Genomic DNA, 24,230 nt, shown 5'->3' with positions numbered 1-24,230 from the left:
TCAAAGTAAGGTCAGTACTTCCACGCTTTAAACGCTGCACGCTCATACTCTCTCTGCACTCGATATATGATCCATTGTTGATCTGCACACAGCTGTTGTCACGAACGTCGCACTCGCTTACGTCACTGTCATGAGACATTCTCGCAAAAAATCACGGTTTTAGTAACGCAGTAACGCAGCGTTCCTACGGGAAAGTAACGATAATCTAATTACCGTTTTTGCAATAGTAATCCCTTACTTTACTCGTTACCTGAAAAAAGTAATCAGATTACAGTAACGCGTTACTGCCCATCTCTGCTGGCGGATGAATCTGTGTGTTTTTGTTGCGATGTTTAGGTGTTCTTTAAAAAAACAGAAGCAACACAGTTTTTAAAATATTTTTTCTCGTTTTTATTGTTAAAATTGCAGAAAGTGAGAAATCAGCTAAAAAGGTGAAAAAGCTGTTTTTATTTCTTTACATTTGCTTTAGTTCGTGTTAGCTTTGAAAGATGAAATCAAAGGCTGTATATAAAAGATGGATGCTGGAGTGACATCACCTGCTGGTTAGTGAGGGCCTGTTTGTGACGGTTCAGTCACAGAACCTGAACCTGCCACAGAGACCATTAACGAGTTTGCTGAGCTGACAGGCGCCCCCTGCTGGTCATTAGAAAGAGCAGGTTGAAGGACTTTAGCTGTTCAGACATCCATCGACTTTATACAGTCTGTGGCTGAAACACTGACGTGCTGCTTCACATCCAGCACCACCAGACGCTCAGCAGAGACCCCAGCAGAGCCACCAGGGGCGTGACCGCGGTGCAAGCCGTGCCGGAGTTGCACAGGTTGCTGCTGCAGCATCGGTACGTGAAGGCGGAGATGGCCGGGAACATCTGGCTGAGGCGGGAGTTATCGCAGTCCGTGTACCTGATGCACTGACGGATGGTCTTCCCACCTGGAAAACCAAACACACGCACAGAAATCTGATTGGCTGACAGAGAAAATTCTGAGTGGAGCTGAAAAAGAAAAGTGCGTCCTTCATTTTTAAGATTCAGCATCAAAGTAAAATGAGCCGACTCAGCACTAATAACACAGGAGTCTTAGCTCTGAGCTAATCTGGCCAGTCTCTGAACCAGGAAGCTAACAGGAAGTGGTCAACTCTGGGTTAAACTGACCTCTCTCACTCAGAGAGATGCACGAGTCCTCATACGTGCACTCCTGGACGTTCTGGCAGCGTCCGGTGTAATCCTGGCACTTATAGCAGCGAAGCCCAGAACCTGAAGGAGAAGGAGGAGCGAGATTTATCGTTTTGGAAACAACACGTCAGGTTTTCATGTTCTTACTATTTATTCACCAATTCATTAATTATATATTAGATATACTGAATAAATCCCCTAAAAATCCTCCTGGCTTCCAGAGAGAAAATCCCACAGACTGTATATAAAGATGGACAAAGCTTCTAGGTCTGAACAGTGAAGCCTGCATTACTGCTACTGTCCAGCAGGGGGCGGCTCCTAGAAGTGTGACACAAGTGTGAGAGAAAGGTCCAGTCAGTGTGTTTTTATGGTGAAGAGTTTATAGTGTTGTGGAGTCTGTGACACCTCCACAGTCTGTGACTCCACAGTCTGTGACACCTCCACAGTCTGTGACTCCACAGTCTGTGCCACCTCCACAGTCTGTGACACTTCCACAGTCTGTGCCACCTCCACAGTCTGTGACACTTCCACAGTCTGTGACACCTCCACAGTCTGTGACACCTCCACAGTCTGTGACTCCACAGTCTGTGACACTTCCACAGTCTGTGACACTTCCACGGTCTGTGACACCTCCACGGTCTGTGACACCTCCACGGTCTGTGACACCTCCACAGTCTGTGACGACTCCACAGTCTGTGCCACCTCCACAGTCTGTGACACTTCCACAGTCTGTGCCACCTCCACAGTCTGTGACACTTCCACAGTCTGTGACACCTCCACAGTCTGTGACTCCTCCACAGTCTGTGACACCTCCACAGTCTGTGACACTTCCACAGTCTGTGCCACCTCCACAGTCTGTGACACTTCCACAGTCTGTGACACCTCCACAGTCTGTGACTCCACAGTCTGTGACACCTCCACAGTCTGTGACTCCACAGTCTGTGACACTTCCACAGTCTGTGCCACCTCCACAGTCTGTGACACTTCCACAGTCTGTGACACCTCCACAGTCTGTGACACCTCCACGGTCTGTGACACCTCCACAGTCTGTGACTCCACAGTCTGTGCCACCTCCACAGTCTGTGACACTTCCACAGTCTGTGACACCTCCACGGTCTGTGACACCTCCACGGTCTGTGACACCTCCACAGTCTGTGACTCCACAGTCTGTGCCACCTCCACAGTCTGTGACACTTCCACAGTCTGTGCCACCTCCACAGTCTGTGACACTTCCACAGTCTGTGACACCTCCACAGTCTGTGACTCCACAGTCTGTGACTCCACAGTCTGTGACACTTCCACAGTCTGTGCCACCTCCACAGTCTGTGACACTTCCACAGTCTGTGACACCTCCACAGTCTGTGACACTTCCACAGTCTGTGACTCCACAGTCTGTGACTCCACAGTCTGTGACACTTCCACAGTCTGTGCCACCTCCACAGTCTGTGCCACTTCCATAGTCTGTGACGCCTCCACAGTCTGTGACACCTCCACAGTCTGTGCCACCTCCACAGTCTGTGACGCCTCCACAGTCTGTGACACCTCCACAGTCTGTGCCACTTCCACAGTCTGTGACACCTCCACCACCTCCACAGTCTGTGCCGCCTCCACAGTCTGTGACACCTCCACAGTCTGTGACACCTCCACAGTCTGTGACGCCTCCACAGTCTGTGACACCTCCACAGTCTGTGACACTTCCACAGTCTGTGACACCTCCACCACCTCCACAGTCTGTGCCGCCTCCACAGTCTGTGACACCTCCACAGTCTGTGCCACCTCCACAGTCTGTGACACCTCTGACAGCGATGGCGATCTCCTGACCTGCTTATGTGGAGGTGTGGAAGCACCACGACGGGCAGAGCGCCTCCACCAAGTACCTGAATCCTCGAGTCTGAGCTCTCAGAGCCGAAATGTCCTTAAAATCGACCTTCACTCGTTCCAGACTCACAAACGGAACAAATAAATAAATAAATAAATAAAAACAAATAAAACAATTTAAAACCAAACCAGCCTCGACGCCCTGATGACGCGCAGCTATCTGAAGTCTCCGTAAACACGCTATAATGTCAGGCGTGCCGTACACGGGTGTGGAGGTTCACTCTGTCACTGATTGTTCTTTATCTCTGACCACATCACATCAAGTCTTTGACGTTCACCCTCATTGGTCCTCACGGCGCCACACCTCACGCCACGCTCCACAGCATGAGCAGGACAGATGATCTGCACACAGACACACTGAAACACGACCGAGCCGGGCACGCAGCGTTTCTGACTCATAAATAAAACCATTTATTCTGGCAGCGCTCGTCCTGGACGACACGGTCGCAGGCTGACGTGATCGCAGCTCTCGCTGTCGGCCTATCAGAGCTCTGTCCATGAAGATCGAACACAGCAACAGTGTGTCTGACACCTTTACGTGTCCCAGTTTATTACTGAAAGAAAACTGAAGCTGTTTTCATATTCAGTACCAACACTTCCCGTCTACACCTCTACACCTGCTTCTACGTAGCTTCGTCTCATGTAAACATGCGAATGACAATAAAGTTTTCTTGAATCACTGATATTCTCAGCAGAACATTTTGAATTATTCTCCACATGAGAGCAAACACAGATCAACATGTTCAGGTGCAGCACGGACTTTTCCTTCTCTGGTAAAAACAATTAAATCTAGTTAAAGAAAAACATTTGAGATCTGGAAAAGCAGAGTTTTGACTTCAATCATTTACAGCAGGAAGTGATCTGGGAGGTGACATCAGCAGGTGTCTCCCAGCGATCGTGGCTTCACAGTCTGGCGGGTTTATGGCGAGGAGGAACCGTGACTCACCCACGCGCAGCGTCCCGAAGCAGAGCAGCAGCAGCAGCAGCTTCATGTCGTCTTCTCCCTGCAAACGAGAAGCAGAGCTGAAGTCCGATCTGTTCCTCCGCCGACCCAAACTGAGAAACGCTCTTTGTCCGGCGCACCACAAAGACTCGCTGTCTGCCTCCCCCCCCGACAGCCTCCAGCCTCCGCCTCCCTCTGAGTCTCATTATGCATGTGTGCACGCCGTCCCCCCAGTGAAATCTAAATTACTCCTGTTATAACCTGCAAACATCTGAGAGCACCACAGGCGTCTGAACGTCCTCCTCTGCTGAAGCTCTGCGCTCGCTGGACGAGCCACGGCTCAGCATCTTCCCCTAAACCCCGTGAAGCACCTATCGTAAAAGTAGAAAGGTCAAAGGTCAAAGGTAACAAGTGTAACCTGAAAGCTTCACCCTGAGGTCTGTCGGGTCGCAGCGCTCCCTCTGCAGAGTCAGGATGCTGCAGGAGAGGACGGCTTCAAATTACACGACCTCCACGTCTCCAGTCAGCGAGCAGGAAGTGAGGCGACGATTCAAACGGATCCCCGTGTGAGCCGTAGTTCTCACAGCCCGTCCTCCCCGCCGGGCCGTGGGAGGAAGTGGCGTTGGTTTGGCATGCGAGTCTGTTTGTAGCTGCAGACGCCGCGGAGGCACCAGAGGCTCGCGCCGCATCCCGACCTTTAACACAAGGCCACTTTTCAACCCTGTGCCCTTTGACCCTGCGAGCACCGCGACGCAGGACAGCTTTTAACAAGTGGAGAGAGATCGAGCTCAGGAAGCACACGTGAGGGAGCCAATCAGTGTTTGGCGTGTTAGAGCTCCACCAATAAGACTCAGTATCCTTATTCTCCTGTTAGATTGTTTTATGTGCTTTAATAATGAAGGTTTGTAGAGCGAGGACAGTGTTGACTCACTAACTGCTCGGCCAGACTGAACAACAGGAAGTCTTAGTGCACAGGGATAGTAATAGATAAACTTTCCATATAAGCCATGTTTGAAACTGTGACGTCTGAAGTACAGAAATAACATCATATAAGACATGTGGAGCTAAAAATGTTAGAAACATTTAGATAAATGTTAAATACATAAACACAAAGAAATATAAATGTTTGAACACGATGAGTCGTTTTCTCTGTTCTGTCACGAGGACAAAAGACTCGTTAACACGGGGACGAACTGCACGCTGGGCCTCGTTTACTAATGTTGACGTGCAAACAGAAAAATGAGTTTATTCAATATAATAATTGTTAAAAGATTTTACCTTATTACCTTCATGTTTAGCTTTATTTGAATTGCACAGTAGTGCCTGTACATAGCGTGTCAGCATTTCTTTAACTGGAACAAAGTGACCACATGAGGAAGTTGCTCAAGTTTAGACAACACCCACATGTATGGTTTTAACCCACTACAAGATCGTTAATCAACTTGTTCCTCCTCGTCTTGCAAGGCTGCATCCTGTGCAGCCTCGTATGCAAGCACCAGAGAAGAAGTTGTTTTTTCCTAACTTGTACTCCACCCATGAGTGAGCAGTATATAATAAAGTTTGAGCAGATGCTTGAGGCGCATTTCTGCACTGACTCTGTAGTTGACAGATCGTGCACAGAAATCGTCCATGTACATGAATTAACTCTGGGCCCGTGATTCTTTGCTTTCCTGAGGTTTTTCTCCTTACAATAATGGATTAAATTTATAGAAGGTGTGTGTTTGTCATTGGCTGCACTCAGCCCCGCCCCCTTCCTCTCTGTGAAAGCAGTGATGATGAGGTGAGAGAGAAACCTGCAGGCAGGAAAAGGAAACGATGAATCTGAAGCCTCCACCGTGTTTCCACAGGAAAAAATGAATAAATAGATTTTTAAAAGCTGACTGAGATGAAATAATCTAAAAAAAAACAGAAGAAAAGAGGTGAAGGATCATGTGATCTAGTTTTGTTTTTAAAGGCGTGGCCGGGCTGCCGTCTGAAGCGTGAAAGGACCCAACATAAAGTTCCTGTGCGCCGCTCTGACGTCACAACAGACGTAAAAGAAACATGGCTGCCACTTTTACACAGGTTACCTTAGACAGAAAGTCCTGTTTCTGACCTCTGTTTGAGCCTTAAAGGGGTCAGAGGTCACATGAGTGTGATCAGTTTACTCTGTGTGCTCAATCTTCACTTCACAGAACAGAGCGTCCTCTCTGCTGGGCCTGGGGGGGCACAGAGGCTCCATTATGGCGTGGGTGTCCATCTTTAGTCCTGCGCTGTGTTTCACACCAACCCTCGGCTGCCAGCTTCGAGTGGCTTCAGTCGAAACGAGTGTTTGGACAAAGGCGTGTGTGCAGCTTCAGGCGGCAGCTGGACGTCGCACAGTCGCCCCTCTAAGAGCGGTGCCACGCCGTGTGCCGCGACCCCCAACCCGAGCTGCCTTACACGATAGCGTCCGCGCCGCTGTTCCCAGCAGAGGTCGGAGTCGTGCGTTGAGCTGCAGCTGAAGAAAAGCGGCGCTCCCAGAATCGGTGTAATAAATACCTGCAGCGGTGTCAGGCGTCCATCGTTTAAGTACAGTCTACGTTTCGCTCCCCTCGTGTCTGACTGCAGGTGACGTCAGCAGCTGCAGACAAAGCGCGCTTCATTCGCTGACAAAGACGTCGCAGTGAGCCGGCGTCCAGCAGCGGTGCTGGCTCCTCTGACGTGGAAGCGCTGGCAGCGTCCGGTCGCTTCCTGCCGCCCGGGAGCGGCCGGACAGCTCAGCGGGAAAGCTGCTTTCTCTGTTTCCAGGAGACGGAGAAACACTCCAAAAAATCCAGGACAGAAACTCAGCGCTCTGACCTCTGACCCTTCACCTCCTGCTGTGTGCTGTATATTAAAGATGGAAGTCTCTGTAGTTTTTTCTTTCACAGAGAACAAAGACGCGTCACGTCCTGTAGTCCGTCTCTCTCGATCTGTACGGCACAAATGTGTGATATCTGTGGATCAGGCTTCGCTCTTTAAGCCCGACGAGTTTAATAAAAACATCAGGAGCAATAAAGCAGGTGAAAGCAGCACCTGTTCAGATGGAGACTAAACAAAGTCAGGAACTGTGGAAAATATGAACACTGAATTTAACATAATAACATATAATTCAGGCTTGTTTACAAACTCTAATGTTAGATCTACATTGTACCCTAGTAGCGCCCTGTCAATATCAAGGCCAGCTTATTTTGGATTTCAAAGTAAAAGCCCTGTGAATTGTCATTTTTGAACTACCCTTCTGTGACTTCAGAATGCTCTTAAGAGCAAAAGTCATATTTCCAAAGACTAGTTGATTTATATCAGGACCATCCAACCACAGAAAATTTGAAATTGCCCATATTTGACTTACTCGTCTAAGGATTTCAAAATTCTTGTTTCCACAGGATAATTTCACTCTGTATTTACAGTATACAGCCCCACAGTGACACCATGTCAATATCAAGTCAGTCTGATTTTACTTTCCAAAATAAAAGCCTTTTCAAATTGCCCATATTTGACTTACTCGTCTAAGGATTTCAAAAGTCTTGTTTCCACAGGATAATTTCACTCTGTATTTACAGTATACAGCCCCACAGTGACACCATGTCAATATCAAGTCAGTCTGATTTTACTTTCCAAAATAAAAGCCTTTTCAAATTGCCCATATACGACCTACTCTTTTAGTGATTTCAAAATGCTTTAAATAGAAATATTCCAGTTTCCACAGGATAATTTCACATTAGATCAACAGTATACAACCTCACGATGTTACCATGTCAATTTCAAATCAGTCTGATTTTGGCCTTCCAAAATAAAAGCCTTTTCAAATTGCCCATATATGACTTACTCTTTTAGTGATTTCAAAATGCTCTAAAATGAAAACTGCTGTTTCCACAGGATGAATCCATGTTAGATCAAAAGTATCCAACCTCGCCATGTTACCATGTCAATTTCAAGTCATTCTGACTTTGCCTTCCAAAATAATGGCCTGTTGAAAATGCCCATAATTTACCTAACTTTCAGTGATTTCAGAATTCTCTAAAAAGGAAATTTGCTGTTTCCACAGGATAATTTCACTTTAGATCAACAGTATCCAACCCCACAGTGACACCATATCAATTTTGAGTCAGGCTGATTTTGCCTTTCAAATTAATGGCCTGTCGAATTTGCCCATATGTGTTATACTCTTTCAATTATTTCAGAATGTTTTAAAAATGAAAATTGCTGTTTCCACCGGATAATTTCACTCAAGATCGACGATGTGTGTATTCTGAAGTCACCGAAAAGTATGGTCACCAACTCCACTGTTAGATTATATGCATTGATATGTGTTGGCATGAGCTGGTATTAATTCATGGAAGCTTGAACTTTCCATTTAATGCCATTCTGAAGTTATGGAAAGAGAAGCTCCTATAAACAAAGTCAAAAGGCTTTTACTCTGAAATGCAAAACAAGATTGATTTGAGATTGAGATGTTACCACTGTAGAGGTTGTGTACGGTTTGCATGAACTCCAATTGTCCGCTTCAGGACACCTACACCAGGAGATGCTGGACTAGAGCAGATACTGAAGGACCCGTCCCATCCTGGCAGCAAACTGTTCCAACTTCTGCAATCTGGTAGAAGGTTCCTCATCATCCGGGCAAGGACAGAGACTCAAGAGGAGCTTCTATCCCCAAGCCATCCGGGCCCTAAACACACACACCCGCCTTCTCACATCATCTATAACAGACTGAGACAGGACTCTGTTCCAGCACAATGTACATTTCAAATTCCTTTAATTTTAAATATGTTTATATTGTCTATTCTGTAAAATAGTCAGATGTCTATTCTTATTAATGTACAGAATTCACCTGCTTGCTGCTACTACTGCACATTCACCCAATGTATATACTATATATATATAATGTTCTTTCCCCCCCATTTTTGCACATGTCGAGGAGCGTGTCAGACTACATTTCACTGTGTTATACTTGTATAACTATGCATGTGACAAATAAAGAACCTTGAACCTTGAACCTTGAATTACTTAGTGGAAACAGTAATTGTCCTGTTTAATTATTAAAAGTACCTCACAAACAATTATAATCACGATATTGAGGTGATAAAACTGTGGGGTTGTAAACTGTCAATGCAGAGTGAAATGATCTCATGGAAACAGCAACTTTGCTTTTAATGGGACTCTGAAGTCAGTGAAAGAGTGGGTCATACATGGGCAATTTCAACGGGCCATTACTTTGAAAGGCAAAATCAGAGCAACTTGAAATGTACATGGTTTTACTGTCGGGGTTGGATACTGTTGATCTAAAGTGGAATTATTCTGTGGAAAAAGCAAATTTAAATTTAAGAGCATTTTGAAATCGTTAAAAGAGTAAGTCATATATGGGCCATTTGAAAAGGCTTTTATTTTGGAAGGCAAAATCAGACTAACTTGATATTGACATGGTATCACTGTGGGGGTTGTATACTGTCAATATAGACTGCGACTAGTCTGTGGAAACGTGAATTTTCCATTCTGAATTAATTGAAAGAGTAGTTCAAAAATAAACATTCAGAGGGCTTTTACTTTGAAATCCAAAAGGAGATGGCTTTAATATTGACATGTTGCTACTAGAATAGTAGGGTATGTCCTTTGTATCCAGCATTAGAGTGTTCAAACAAGATTTCCACGTCTTTGAATAATACTTAATATAATACTTTGAATACACAGGGAACGTAAAACAAAGTGGAGGCTGGCTTGACACCAGTGAGCTCAGCAGGTTTAGACACAGAGCTCGTCTGTGACCCGAGAGCTGAGGTTCAAAGGTCAGGAGGGTTCGGGGACATCCGATAAGCTGCACGTTTAAAGCACGTGCACATGTAACCTCCTGATTTTGAAATCAGCTCCTGGAGCTGTGATGTCCTCATCTCGTTTTTAATGTTGGCAAACTTCCTGCAGCGCAAACCGCCGAGCACCAACTCAACTTGGTACAGGTTAGGTGTGGCTCACCGACAAACCGGAACACACACACGCACACACACACGCACACACACACACACACACACACACGTTTTCATATCTTAGTGACGACATCTCTTTGACATAACCCTTCCCTAGCTGGTTGCCCAACCATCCCAAACCAGTGCCTGTCCCTCAGCTTGAACTCTGACCCTGACACTAAAACTGCAGTTTGAGTGTGAAACACGGCTCGTGGGGACGGAGCTGTTGGTCCCCACAAAGTTATGTAAACACGGAGACTCACACACTGAGTTCAAAATGCTCACAAACAGCTCACCTGGAGATCCCGATGACGTTTCAGCAGCTTGCAGTGACGTCGCAGTTGTCTGAGCGCGCACACCGATAATTAGCCGAGACGCGACGCAGATCTGTCCGGATTAACTCGGTCGTCAGCGAGTAAAATGACATCATTGTGCAGTCAGTCCACTAACGGTTCACAGCCCCGCGGCACTCTGGGAAATGCAGTGCCGGGTAATTACAACACTGAAAAAGCTTTTTCTTGTTTTTGTGGCTTTAAACAAACAAATAAAGAAGATGCGTCGTCTTTGCTTCATTTGCTCTTTTTACTAGTTTATAAATATTTATTTTAAACTACTGAAAACTTCAGCTAACGCCATGTGGACGCCAGGTCCTAGGAGGTTAAATAAGGGATACTTTGAAATATATTCTACTGAAAGGTTGGAAATGTATTTTCTTGAACGCAAATATCTTTTGAAATGTATTTTGGTTTGAAAGAAATATATTTTCAATTTAAAAAATATATTTTTTTTGAGCATCACAAATACAAAATATATTTACCATATATTTGAAATATATTTTGGCCAGGAAAAATGTATTTTTTTACCGTATGGGCTCATCAGTTCATCCAAACAATAATAATCACAGAGCACCTACAGCATTAGGAACATTGTTTTAAAAGCTGGAAGCTGAGAAGAAGCATCTAATACACCGAATAATGTATAACATTGTCCAAAAGTAACATCCCATCAATAAGACCCAACGTCTGCTAATTAAATGTTATTATGACGTATAAGATGAGTACAGAGCCCCGCAAGGGACATTGGAGAAAAAAAGATGAAGATGAGCAAAGTTCATCTTCATCTTTTTTCCTCCAATGTCCCTTGCGGGGCTCCGTAGATGAGTATTTAACTCAGATTGCAACTGAGAACATAAATAATAATTTGCAATAAAGTAATTTACTAACTCGCTTTTTAATTTAGAAAATATTAGAAAAACACAGAAAAAAGAATTAAATTAAAAAAATTATTTTTAAAATTTTACTGGTGAAAATAAACGTTTAATGAATAGTAATAAATTTCCCCTCAAATATTCAAATAACATTCTTACACAGATCAGAAAAACATGTCCAAAGATTTATTTATTTTAATTACTAAAAGATAAAGCTGACTGTTATTGATGTTATATGACCAAAAATATTCATTCAATTTTATTTGTATTGCACCAAATCACAACAAGCATTTTATATTCTCAGGTAAAGACCCTGCAATAATAATGAGCAAGCGTTTTGGCGACAGAGAGGGGCGGGGCCATCTGCTTAAATCTCAAATTCATGAATTATCAGAATATATAAGTAAATGTTTTCTGAAAAGTTTACGAAAAACATTTTTTAAATGGTGTAAATAATATTGTATGAAAATATGAACAATATTCATGAAAATATATATTAAATATAATTCTATACAGAGTCGCCCCCTGTTGGCTTCTCTGTAGAACAACAGCTGCATCCATCTTTTAACTACAGTCTGAGAAAAACCACTCAAACTATGGAGGACTGAAGATCAGCTGCTCATATTTATGAAGCAAAATCATTTTTAAAAATATGAATTTAAATTCAGACAAATATAAAAAATAAAGTCAGGCCGATCGTTCCCATCATGGCATTTTTATTTCTGCATTAAACATGAGCAAAAAACCTTTATAATAATTATAAAACACTTAGGAACGAGCTGAAAGCAGCGGTTGATCATGCAGCTGTGAAAACGCCTCTGAAGCTTTGGCCGAAGCTGAACTGCTCCTGCAGAACATCAGTGGAATCATTGCCTGCACTAAAGACTGAACAAATATGGCAAAAGTACAGCGTGGCGTCGCAGGATAGCACCTTTTTCTTCGCATTCGATCATTTTGGCACAATCCTCCAATTCAAGAGAAAAACACTGTCCTGTAAAAACAGGCTCGGCAGCATTTACAGTATGTACAGTCAGCACAGTACAGACCGTGTGCAGCAGGGCATTTCTAATAGAAATATAAAGCCTTTATACATCCTTACACTCCAGCTTTTCATTCCTGTCAGGCACAACACTGAATAAGCCGCTGGCAGATGAGCTAAAGCAGAGAGCAACGATTGTTCCCGATGTGAAACTGTCTGTTATCGTGGCAACAAGCGCTTCATTATCACATGGAACAAGCGCAGCTCAGAGCGGGAGGCTCCCAGCCGAGCACGGACACGTGAAAGCAACACAACGGCACACGCCGTCGCTTGTTTTTGTGCTTCTTGTTTCGCCACCTCCCTGTGGACGTTTGTTTCTTGGTGGTGAGTCTGTGTCTCCGTGGAAGTCGTGGGTCTCTCAGCCTTTTGGGCGTCGTTTTGCATCGATTTGGGACGTTTTGAAGCACTTTGCGGTCGTTTTTGTTCAGTTGGGTCGAGATTAGGTTGCAACCCATTCACACAGAGACCAGAACACCACAGCAGTCAGATCAGGCCTCGTGCAGAGAGTCGAATCTCAGTCGCCGTGGGCTCTCGGCTCGACCACCTTCGATTTGTCCAAAGGTTTCACGATCCAAAGTTTGGACCTGCAAAAGGATTGCTGTGAAACTTTAGCTTAATATGTTAAATATTTATTTTCACCCACTTTGAGGGTTTTATGTACATTACAGCTCCATCCATGCTGCCAGTCAGCTGCCGATCGTCTGCTTGTCTCCAGCAGTTTTGGTGTTAAGGTGAGAGTTGGGTTGGCGTCTGGTATCCGACTGCCAATCATGGGAAATGAGCTAGAAATCCCCTTTTCACAAGTCTTAATTGTTTTGCTAAGTTTATTTCTCATAAGAAAAGTTTTATATCATTATGTCTGTGAAGGTTCTCACCAGGTCACGGTCGTCTCAGGAGCTCTCGAAGAAAAGCGACCGGCCTCCAGGTTTCTTAACGACGTTTCACCAACAATGTTGGAGAGTCCAACTACTTGATAGTTTAACATTTAACAGTTGTGGAGAGACTCATATTCAAACATGGCCTCAGATTTCAAACTGCAAAAAAAGATAAAAGCTGCTGGAAGTAAGTCTACAGTTTTTAAAATTCTTGAAACATTTTTGATACATGAAGCTAAAATTTCACAACAAGCATTTTGGCGCCCGTGCAGAAAGTGTTCCCCGAACCTGATGAGTGAGTGAGCCAAAGGCCACTGAAGATTAAGCTCACATGGCTCGTTTGGGTTTTCTTGAGTTTTTAGTGGAATTTTTGGATGTTTGATTTTCTGCCTTTTCACACCGATTGGCTGCTTTTGTTCTTCCAGCTGAATTTGGTGGCAGTAATTGTGACGTCAGCGTCTACCCTCGTTTGCTGTCTTTCAGCAGCACCGATTTTGCATGTTACACATCAGGGTAGAATTCTGCGTTGACGTCAACGCTGTGCAGCACGCATTTCTGATCAGACGCCGACATCCTGTTCAAGACCTCAGCCGAGAGCGAGTAGCCGCTGCCAGACTTTTCCTCGAACCAGCTGTCCAATGCTCGCTTCCCGTCAAAGTTTGCGATGGGCGGTCCGTTAACAGCCACGGTCAGCAGATCGTTCATCTGTTCCAGGGTCAGCCGGGAGCGGTTGTTCTTGCACATTTTCTGCAGAGACCCTCGGCCCTTATCGCAGCAGGCCGTGGAGCTGGGCAGGACCCTGACGACCTGCACGATGCGGTTCAGCAGCGGGAAGCGTTGCTTGTACCTGCAGATGTGGCCGATCACCTCTTTAAAACCGTTCATGCTGTAGTAGTCTGCTTTCAGATCCTTCCACTCCACCACCAGGCTGCCTCTGGCCTCCGTCTGGGAGACCTCCTGGGCTGCGCTGGGAATCGATTCCAGGTGGTTGAATATAATCTTGATTTCCTCGTCCCCGTAGGCTTGCAGGTCCTCGTGGTTGCTGGGCCAGGTGGACAGGTCCAGCACCTTGCAGGCTTTGGCGAACGAGCAGCTCTGCAGGTCCAACCTCTGAGACAGGATGCTTTGGCTCCTGTTGCAGATCTTTTCTCTGATGGACTGAAACTTGGACTCTGCAACGCGCAGGTTCTTCAAGGCAACTCCGTTAAAACTTTCTCTGAAATTTTCCTCAAACTCCTGCAGATATTCTCCGGGGCAGTCCACCAACTGGCCTATCTCCTGAATGGCCTCCTCTATCTTGGCTTCCACCTGCGACACCAGCAGGTACTCTCCCTGAAAGGTGAAGGCCAATCGTGACAGGATCGCTATGATGTCGAGCAGGAAGTAGATGAGCTTCACTGACTGATAGTCCATGAGGAACTGGAGGAGGGTGAGTGCGATGGCCGCAGCGTCAGCCCTCTGTGTCTGGCTACTGATCTCCTTAAGGTGTGCAACGACCTCCAGGTAATCCTTGATGAGCGCATTAAGGACGTTCGGCTCTCCTATGATCCAGCGTATGGCTCTGATGTCTCCTAGGAACTCCGTCTCCTCTGACAGCGTTGGCGCAGTGGATCGCAGTTCGGCCATCATGCGAGGGGAGTAGCGGTAAAAACTGAGAAGCTGTTTGAGGTTGTTTTCCAGGTCCTCCAGGCAGGAGAGCTCCTTTCCACTGATGGCATCCAGGACTTCCAGATGTGGTCGATGGATCATGATGGGAAGACAGAGGATCCAGGGAAAGGTTTTTTGGACAGCTATATAAAGGTTTGCTCTCATTCCTGAAGAGATGTTGGTGCCGTCCACCCCCAAACCGACCACCAGCAAGTCCTGAAACCGGAGGCCTAGGACACCAAAGGCACGATCCATGACCTGGAGATACCCATCCACATTGGCCACGGTCAGTCTTTGCAAGGACAGGAACTCTGTGTTTGGGGAGCCCTCGTTGGTGACGAACTGGACGTAGACCGCCACCATGTCGGAGAAAAGGTCATCGTTTTGGGCGTCCATTATGACACTCAGGAAGGGAGACAGACGCATCTTCTCTGCGAGATCCTCCTTCACAGCCCGGGCGATGTGGTGGATTAGGATCTGACAGTCGCCTTCATTCATATACTGATCTACCACTTTGAGCTCGCACTTCTTCAGGAGCTCTGCCAACGAACGGAGGTCGGAGAAGGGCCGCCCTTCGAGGGCCAGGTGGTACGCTGCGTTGAAGAGAAGCATCATGTTCTTGCACATTTCCTCGGTCTTTTCCGGATGCATGCGCAGCTTGTACAGCTGCAGACACTTCTTGTGCAGGTTGCTCTGGCTGTGCAGCTTGATGGTGTGGATCTTGAACTGCTTGGAGCCGATAATGAAAGCTGAGGTGCGGGATGACTGGACGGTGTACTGGCGGCACACATGGCACCACATCTCATTCAGGGTTGGCGAGTAACGGAGGAACCAGAACTTTTTCAGCCACTCCTGCTTGAAGCGTCGAATCCGTCTGCCTCCTGCGGAGGAAAGCTTCGACGAGTCCTCGGGAGATATCACAAGATCTGCAGCGATGGACTCGTCGGCAGAGTCCACGTCCTGCTCGTCTTCATCCAGAACCACCTGAGTGGGTGTCAAGGGCTCCATCCCTGCAAAGAGAAACTCATTCAACTTCTGAGAGGAACCAGCATTAAAGTCACATCAAATGTCTAATATCATACAGAGTGAATGACTTTAGCAGCTGAGCAGATTCTGCTGTAAACACAGTGGGAACATCAACGTGAGCGCTCCAAAACCATTAGACAGGAGTCACACGTGCTTAGAGCGCTCCTCGCGTTTGATATCTTTGCTATCACTGCACAGCTCACAGGACGGCACTCGGCTGTGCGTTCATTCACATTTCTGACAGAAGACAGAGGCGGCGGCCTCGGCACCAACCATCAGCTGAGCTACCGGTCTGTGACGACCACGCAACGTGCTGACAAACTGCAGCAGCTAGCAGCAGTGCTGGCACGTTTGAATAAGCTGTCTGCATCACAATCTGCATGAAATCACTAAACTGAACCAAGAACCGTCTAGAGCAGTGGTTCTTAACCTTGTTGGAGGTACTGAACACCACCAGTTTCATATGCGCATTCACTGAACCCCTCTTTAGTGAAAAATAAAATGTGATTTTTTTCAAGTTTAAGACACAGATATGTTTTTTATTGGTGCACAAAATGAGCCGTGCATGTCACGGTGGAGGCTCTGCCGAACCCCTGAGACTGACTCACCGAACACCAAGGTTAAGAACCACTGGTCTAGAACAAAGTCCCCAACCCTTTTTGCACCATGGACCGGTTTATGTCCGACAATATTTTCACAGACCGGCCTTTAATGTGTCGCGGATAAATACAATAAAATAAAACCAGTACCAGCACCAAAAAAAGAAGATTTATTCATAACCCACGGGGAAAGACCCAGGGAAAGCGAGTTAACAATAAAAACGATTAAAAAAAAATAACGATAAAAAATTATAAAAACCCTGAAAAACGTAAATTTCACACCCGAGCCTCAGCTCTCGCGGCCCGGTACCAAACGACTCACGGACCTGTCCAGAAAACTTTCTCCAACTTTCTGTCCCAACAGAGTTTTTACTCCTTTCAGTGATGAACGTGGGCTCTGCGGACTTCAGGGTGGCTCCTGCAGCGACACATCGCTGATCGGTGGAGCTTTCTCTCATTCACACTCACCAGACACTTTATTAGGTACACTTAAATGCATTACTGAGGTCAGTGGGCGGGATGTACTGATCTGTATTAGACTGCATTTTACTTGCAATGTGTTCCTAATAAAGTGGCTGATGTGTGCAAAAGTCTGCAGATATTAACTAGTGTGACTAATCTTTATTGGTGGAAACAAGCAGCCAAACGAACCTTCAGTCTTTTTTGTGTGAATGTGGCTTCAGATGGTGATTGAAACAAACGCACCTGCACGTCGAACAGCCACACTGCAGCGCAGTAACACTGCTGTGCTGCAGAGAACATCTGCCCTTCTCGTCTCTCACATACCTTGAAAATCCTCGATGGGGGCTTGCTCGGGGTGCGGTGGCGCCTGGTCGCGTTGGGGTGGAGTCTGTTCGGACGGAGCAGCAGCGTCGCCCTGTTCTCCTCGGAGACGGGACAGCTCCTCCTCCAGTTCCACAATCCTCCTCTTCAGCTTCACACAGTTGGGGCAGAAGGAGGTGGAGGGTTTCTCCGTGCTCTGGTTCTCCTCCTCCTTCTCTTCCACCTTCAGGTTGGGAACGCCAAAGCTGCTCTCAGAGGAATCAAACCCCGAGACCAGGGCTGGTGCTTTATACTCGCTGGTTTGGCCGGACCGGAACCTGGATTTACCAGAGTCCTCCAAAGAAGCTTCTAGGACGTCTTTGAAGATGAGGTCGATCTTCTTTCTCTTGGCCGGAGGCTGACCGTCGGACTCCTCGCTCGGCTGTTTGCTCAGTTTGCCCTGCAGAGCTGACTGCAGGCACGGGGACTTGAAGTCTTTCCCAGGACCTGAAAGAAAACCGTTTTTGACGTATTTAAAGCCCCTAAAAGCTGGTTCAAAGTGCTCCACAGAAAGACTCCAGCACCCAGGAGAACAGTGAAACAGCGCCGCCTGCTGGAGAGCTAAGAGCAGGACATCTGAATAATCCCTGAGGAATCTATGTAACAGTAACAGACTGAACTAATTAAATAACGCAACATATTACAAAGTTTACAAAATATAAGAAATGTCTCTAATTACAAATATCCAGAATATTATAGAGGAGACAAATATGACGCACAAAAGGGAGATTTCATCCCCTAACCCCCAAAATGTATGAAGAGATTTTAAAACTGATATATTTTCAGTGACTGTGTCTCCTGTTACCTGCTCTAATATTTCACCCCACTGCCTCCTCACCTGTGTCCAGGTTGCGGTCGATGCTCTCCTGAGAAACGCAGTGAAGTCGTCTGATGTAATCGTCGCTGTACCAGACCCTCAGCTTCTCTCCGGCCGCCAGCGCCCGGCAGACTCTGAAGTAGATGTTTTTACCGTGCTGAAACGCGGTGAGGTTCCTGTCGCTCTCCTCCGACGAGGTCCGCACGTACCTGGTCAGAGACAGAAAAGCGGAGGGTTGTTTCTCCAGGACAGACTGTCATGGATCAGCCTGACCTCTGAACTCAGTAACTCAGTAAATCAGATTTACTCCCACTAAGAGTTCAAAAGTTCACTCTGTGGTTTTAATGAGGTGATGAATGCGTTGCCAAGAACCCAAATTTAAATTAAAGAGAAAAGAAGAGATGAAAGGTTGTTGGCTCAGTAGAAGAGAACCCGTCTGTACAACTGAAACAAACGCTGCCAGTGATGGATGACGTTAACCTCAGACTAAAGTTCACCTCATCCAGTTGGCTTTGGTCTCATCGCTGCCATCGATGGACTGGTAAGTGTTGTGCACATCAACAATCTGAAAACGGGAAAGCAAACAGATTCAGACGTCCCGGAACAAAAAGAAAGTAGTTGTACACTGGTTGTACACTGGTTGTATACTGGTTGTACACTGGTTGTACACTGGTTGTACACTGGTTGTATACTGGTTGTAAACTGGTTGTACACTGGTTGTACACTGGTTGTAAACTGGTTGTATACTGGTTGTAAACTGGTTGTACACTGGTTGTAAACTGGTTGTACACTGGTTGTACACTGGTTGTAAACTGGTTGTACACTGGTTGTACACTGGTTGTATACTGGTTGTACACTGGTTGTATACTGGTTGTACACTGGTTGTATACTGGTTGTACACTGGTTGTGTACTGGTTGTACACTGGTTGTATACTGGTTGTAAACTGGTTGTACACTCGTTGTAAACTGGTTGTAAACTGGTTGTACACTGGTTGTAAACTGGTTGTACACTGGTAGTACACTGGTTGTAAACTGGTTGTATACTGGTTGTATACTGGTCGTAAACTGGTCGTACACTGGTTGTATACTGGTTGTATACTGGTTGTACACTGGTTGTAAACTGGTTGTACACTGGTCGTAAACTGGTCGTACACTGGTTGTATACTGGTTGTAAACTGGTTGTACACTGTTGTATACTGGTTGTAAACTGGTTGTACACTGGTTGTAAACTGGTTGTACACTAGTTGTATACTGGTTGTAAACTGGTTGTATACTGGTGTCTGTGGCGAGCTTACGATCCATGAAAAGAATCCTGAGGATCTGTCCTTGGACACCAGCTCGCCCTCATACGGCCCAAACAGCGCCCCCTTGGGGTAGATCGCGTCCACGCAGCGAACATCTACCTCGTCTCCCTTGCTGAACACCTCTAAACCCGATGGCACCGTGAGCGCCGCCCTGTTGGCCGTCCCCGGGGCTGTGTGCGTGTCCCGGATGAACAGCGGGGGCCCGTGAGACGGACACTCCTTCTGGAAATAGTCCTGACACTCCTCACAGACTGAAGGACAAACCCAGCAGATAAAGGTTATCTCCGAATCTTCGTCTTTAATAACAGATTATTAAGAAAATCCTGAGATACAGATGTTGTTGAACCAGAGCAGACGTGCAAATAATGACATCATCAAATCAGGTGTGGACAAAGTGAAAGTCCCAGAAAGTTGATTCTGTTCATCTGGACGTAGGTCATGAAACCGACTCACAGCACGCTGTTCGTCAGTGGTGCTGCTGTCAGTTATTATGCACATGTTCTGTTTATAAGGTTGGAGACCAGCTGAGGCTGATGAAACGTTTCTCCCACTGAAAACGTCCAGATGAACAGGATCAGCCTTTTGGGATTTCCTTACCCGGATGACTGAGCGCGCATCGAGACGCCTCAGTGAAGTTTCTCTGAGCCGTTTCTGAACAAGGTTCAAAATCACACAAGTACAAGTTACTCAGATCTGTCCTCACTGAGGTCTGGGAGAGACCCAGACTGTCCCCCTCAGATGACAGGAAACTGTTAGGATGTTCAGGATCAAGCCTGCTGTGGACTGGGATCTGCTGGAACACCAGTGTCACTTCCACAGTGAAGCCAGTCTCACATCTCCATGGACCAAGAAAGAAGCTCCTGCTCCAAAATCAACGAGCTCAACTGAAATCTGCAGCTGCCCATGTGGACGAGCCAAACGGCGTCTGGAGAAAAGTTTGATGGCCAGACGAGACAAAGATGGAGCTGATTGGAGGAGCAGAGGTGAGGCTTTCAACCCTGAGGACACTGCAGCTGTGACGCATGGCGGTGGTAGCATCACGCTCTGGGCTGTTTTATCCAGACAGGATTAAGTCAGAAGACTGCTGATGCTGTCTGATCGCAACTTGCTAAATGACCAAATATTACACAGGGTCTGTATATATTTGAGCCTATACGTGTACACGTGTATACGTGTTTAAAGTCTTTAAAGCTGTACAATCCAAAATAACTGTTCAAAGAAATGATTGAAAGCCCAAAACGATCCTGACACTCACGTCCGTCATGAGAGGACAGAAAGTTTTTACCAAATCTTTGAGTGTTTGAGGTAAAACGTTTGTGGCTGCAGCACAATCAGAGGCTTTTCTAACAGGTTATGATAGAATCAGACCACTGAACAAATACACGTGAGCAGGAAACGCATGAGCAGCTCCGCGTTTCAGCGTGATAATGACGACACCGCGAGCACGTGCCTGGAAACATTAAAATATTCATTTTTCAATCAGCCACATCAAGCTCTAGGGACAAATCAGGGAGCAGACGTGAAGCTTACACCAGAGGTCCAGCGAGTTCTCGCTCATGGTGGAACCATGATGGTGGAATCCGGTCCGTCGTCCACTTCACACCCGTCTGTGGAAAATAAACACAGTCGTTAGAGCATCGCAGCACGTTCAGTTTATTAGATATTCGTACTCGTATTTCTCTTCAGAAACTGAAGGTATGAGCTCTCAGACTGAAACATGGTTTAAGCGTTTCTTTGTATCTGTCACATTTCTCCACACCATCTACGGGATTCCCACGCGCCGTCATCGAGCACGGGAATCATTCTGGATCCAAATGTTCATTTCATACCAAAACAAAAGCTCATTTCCTGGAATCGTTTTCTAATAATAAGAGAAAAAAGCAGAAACTTCAGCTGGACGAACAGCGCGCGCCTCAGACTCGACCTCTGAGGCATTGTCCCGGTGACCGGGGTACAGCTCAGGGAAAAATGTGCATTTTTGAGAATAAAGTTAAGAAAAGAAAAACACTATGCTTGACTTCTCAAGACTAACCTGGAAAGACGTTTGCATATTTGGACTGCTGGGAATATTATCTATGTGACGGTATCGTTCCAAACATTTTTCATAATGATTTTCAGCGAATTTTCCCAACATCTCCGACCCAGCTGCTGATTCATTTTTTGCTGCTGATGCAGCTAAACGTCCCGGTTATACTGTCACAAAACAAACACAGAAGCTCGGCTTACAGAAGCTGGCCAATCAGACGAAAGCGGTCTGTTAGAGAATACAGGAGCAGGGCCAGTGTAGCACAAAGAAGGATTATTCTGAACAGTGAATCATGCAAAGCTGCAGAGCCTGCAGTAAACACTCTGAAGGGTCCTGCTGCTGCTCCATGCATCCCATAATAACCCTGCTACAGCCACACTCTACCTGGAGAGATAACAGTCAATCACCTGCGTGATAAGAACACGGGATTATCTGATTGAAATACAAAGCAGCTGTGGGTGTGATCAAGTATTGATCTACGGCATTGATCAGGTACAGATGCCCGGGATCAGTGTGTGGGTTTCGGACGGATCTGCCCCTCCGTGGCTACACGAAGCTCCGACAAAGAAACTCTGAACGCGCGCTGCGAGGTCCACGGACACGTGAACGCCGCAGACTAAAGTTGCCTTTAACTTTGCGCAGGTTAGCGGCGACAGGAGTGGATTACCGCAGAGAGCGCGTTCGGATCTGCGCCACGCTTTCTCTGCTTCAATCTGCAGGCAGCTGGCAATCTGCCTGCAGTTTTCGGAAGCCATTTTCACTGGCCACAGTGGCCACCGACACGGACCCACCTTCGTGCAGACACGCAGCGGGGACTGGGAGCCTCTCCCCGGGATGAACCGCGCTCTCTGCCCCCTCCCCCGTCCGCTGGCTCCGCCGCTGCCCGCAGATCACAAGTTTGGCGTTAAATTTTGCACCGACTCAGTCGCCTCCCCCGAGCTGTGACCACCATTTTTTATCACAGGAAATGACATGGAAAAACGGAAGAAAGCAAGTGCGCAAAAATTAAAGTTCACCGAATGCCTGCGGAGGCTGGAGGCCGGGAGAGGAGGCGGGCAGGCGGCTTTGGGTGCAGCTCAGTCCGCCTGTCAGCGCTCATCCCCGGCCAGCTGCAGGCTGCTGACCCGCCGAGGATCCCGGGCTCACCGGGTCACCCCCCCACCACCACACACACACACGCACGCACGCACGCACACACACACACACTGAATTCCCTTTCTTAAGCGAAGGACAAATACATTTTTTAAACGTAACGTCACCGCCTCCATCACTGGGACATTTCTGTCTCGTGGAAGGATCGATACAGCTGATCAGCTGTGAGACACACTGATGACAAAACTGATCAGGTACAGAAACAAGGCCACACATGGCTTGTTTCCATCGGCCCTCCCCATAAGTGACACTTGGTACGTTCCAGCCTGGATGAAAGATGCTGAGGTTTCCTTCATTTATTTACAGACATTAGAAAAATGTCCATCTCCACCTCTGGCCTCCACCACTGGCCTCCACCCCCTCCTCAGTCACTCCAACCCCCTGCACGTCCTCCTTCATCACATCCATGAACCTCCTCTGAGACCCTCCTCTTCTCCATCTTCATCATCCTTTGTCTAATAAATCCAGTCTCCCTCTGCACATGCTGACCTCCACGTCTGCAAAGCATTCATCGCTGACACTGGTCTCCACCCTGCCTGCACTCCCTTCTCCACCTGCCTGTGGATGGTTGACCTCCACCTTCCAGCTGTCCTTTCTTATGCTTTCTCTGGATCCACAGAGACACAGAGCAGCTCCTCCTGAGCTTCTCTAAGCGTCTGATGGATGGAGGCTTGTTGGTGTTTTGATGCCCCGGTCAGGCGGGTTTGCTCCTCGGGTCTTCAACACCTCCAGCGGCATTGACCCTCCACCTCCGACAGGGGGCGCCACTTAGCCACGTCTCATCTTTTAGTGCAGTTACACATTCGGGCGAACATTTGCCGGTTTGTTCACCCTGATATGGCAAAAGTTCGATCGTGTTTTTAGCAGTTTGTTACGCCGCGTCCACGAGGCTCGGGGTAAATGTCTGCGGAGCTCAGTGAACGCGGTACTGGTGTCTGCGGTTTTACTGAACAAATAACAAAACGGACAGTTTAGCGCAGGAGCACAGACGGTGTGAAAGAGGCGGCAAAGGGGGAAAAAAATAGCCATAGCAGAGGATGGTTTCGATCCATCGACCTCTGGGTTATGGGCCCAGCACGCTTCCGCTGCGCCACTCTGCTGCTCGTGGGAGAGGGCTCACGGGTCTGTATATAAAGATGACACACCACGACGCTCAAATCTGATTGGTGCTTTTCTCCTTTGGCGGGTTTCAGATACGGGAGTTTATTTTTAGGGTTTGGCAAGTTCGCCACACGCTTCAGTCCGGGAAGCACACGGGCACGGAGCCGCGGGACGACAAACGACCGGAAGTCATCTTCGTTGTTTAAAAATGATGCCGGGATTCAGTCAGAGCTGAACTCTCGCATTTTTACAGTGTGTGACGAGCACCTTCCTTTGTGTCCGATCTTTAGCGAGAATACCCGATCAGGCTCCCGATTAGAAACGAGAAAAAAGCAAAACATTTTTGTCTTTTCTCACATCCACAGCGATGGCTTTGTGTTTGAGTCTAAGACAGCAGCTCCTTTACTTTGACATTTTTCATAGAGACAGGAGAAATAAAGGCTGTACGCCTTCTCTTCATTTCATCTCACCACTCCGCAAATATCTGGAAAAAAACACACGAAAATCTAATATACATAATTCAAAAGCTACGAAACGAATCAAATTAAAAGGCAAAAACGATTTAAAAAAAGGAATTATAAATTATAAATCTCATTTATAATACAGGGGCCGGCGGTTTTATTATTAGGGACTATACAAACATTTGTTCTTAATGAATGTGGCTT

General features: G+C 46.7%; 2 protein-coding genes and 1 non-coding gene across 3 annotated transcripts; all 3 read right to left on the bottom strand.

Moving 5' to 3' along the window:
* Positions 1 to 366: 366 nt before the first annotated feature.
* cd59b (CD59 molecule (CD59 blood group) b) lies at positions 367 to 10,396 on the bottom strand. The gene is made up of 4 exons (XM_006807886.3): positions 10,247 to 10,396; positions 3,994 to 4,051; positions 1,149 to 1,250; positions 367 to 928 (listed from the first exon to the last, which is right to left on the bottom strand). Exons 2-4 carry the CDS (start codon positions 4,037 to 4,039, stop codon positions 729 to 731), a joined length of 348 nt encoding a protein of 115 aa, XP_006807949.1. The 5' UTR covers positions 4,040 to 4,051; positions 10,247 to 10,396; the 3' UTR covers positions 367 to 728.
* Positions 10,397 to 11,851: 1,455 nt separating this feature from the next.
* On the bottom strand, positions 11,852 to 22,438 carry prdm11 (PR domain containing 11). Its single transcript, XM_087844269.1, has 7 exons — positions 22,104 to 22,438; positions 20,817 to 20,893; positions 19,278 to 19,537; positions 18,480 to 18,547; positions 18,004 to 18,191; positions 17,130 to 17,612; positions 11,852 to 15,728 (listed from the first exon to the last, which is right to left on the bottom strand). Exons 2-7 carry the CDS (start codon positions 20,842 to 20,844, stop codon positions 13,573 to 13,575), a joined length of 3,183 nt encoding a protein of 1,060 aa, XP_087700395.1. The 5' UTR covers positions 20,845 to 20,893; positions 22,104 to 22,438; the 3' UTR covers positions 11,852 to 13,572.
* A 1,054-nt stretch (positions 22,439 to 23,492) lies between these two features.
* On the bottom strand, positions 23,493 to 23,564 carry trnam-cau (transfer RNA methionine (anticodon CAU)). Its single transcript has one exon. It is a non-coding gene; the product is annotated as a tRNA-Met (tRNA).
* Positions 23,565 to 24,230: the final 666 nt, after the last annotated feature.

The sequence above is a fragment of the Neolamprologus brichardi genome, chromosome 7 (assembly GCF_056152115.1).
Source record: "Neolamprologus brichardi isolate AB-2024 chromosome 7, ASM5615211v1, whole genome shotgun sequence".
In the NCBI taxonomy this organism is placed as follows: domain Eukaryota; kingdom Metazoa; phylum Chordata; class Actinopteri; order Cichliformes; family Cichlidae; genus Neolamprologus; species Neolamprologus brichardi.
Note: the sequence above shows the minus strand (reverse complement) of the source record. Positions and strands in the feature narration are given on the sequence as shown.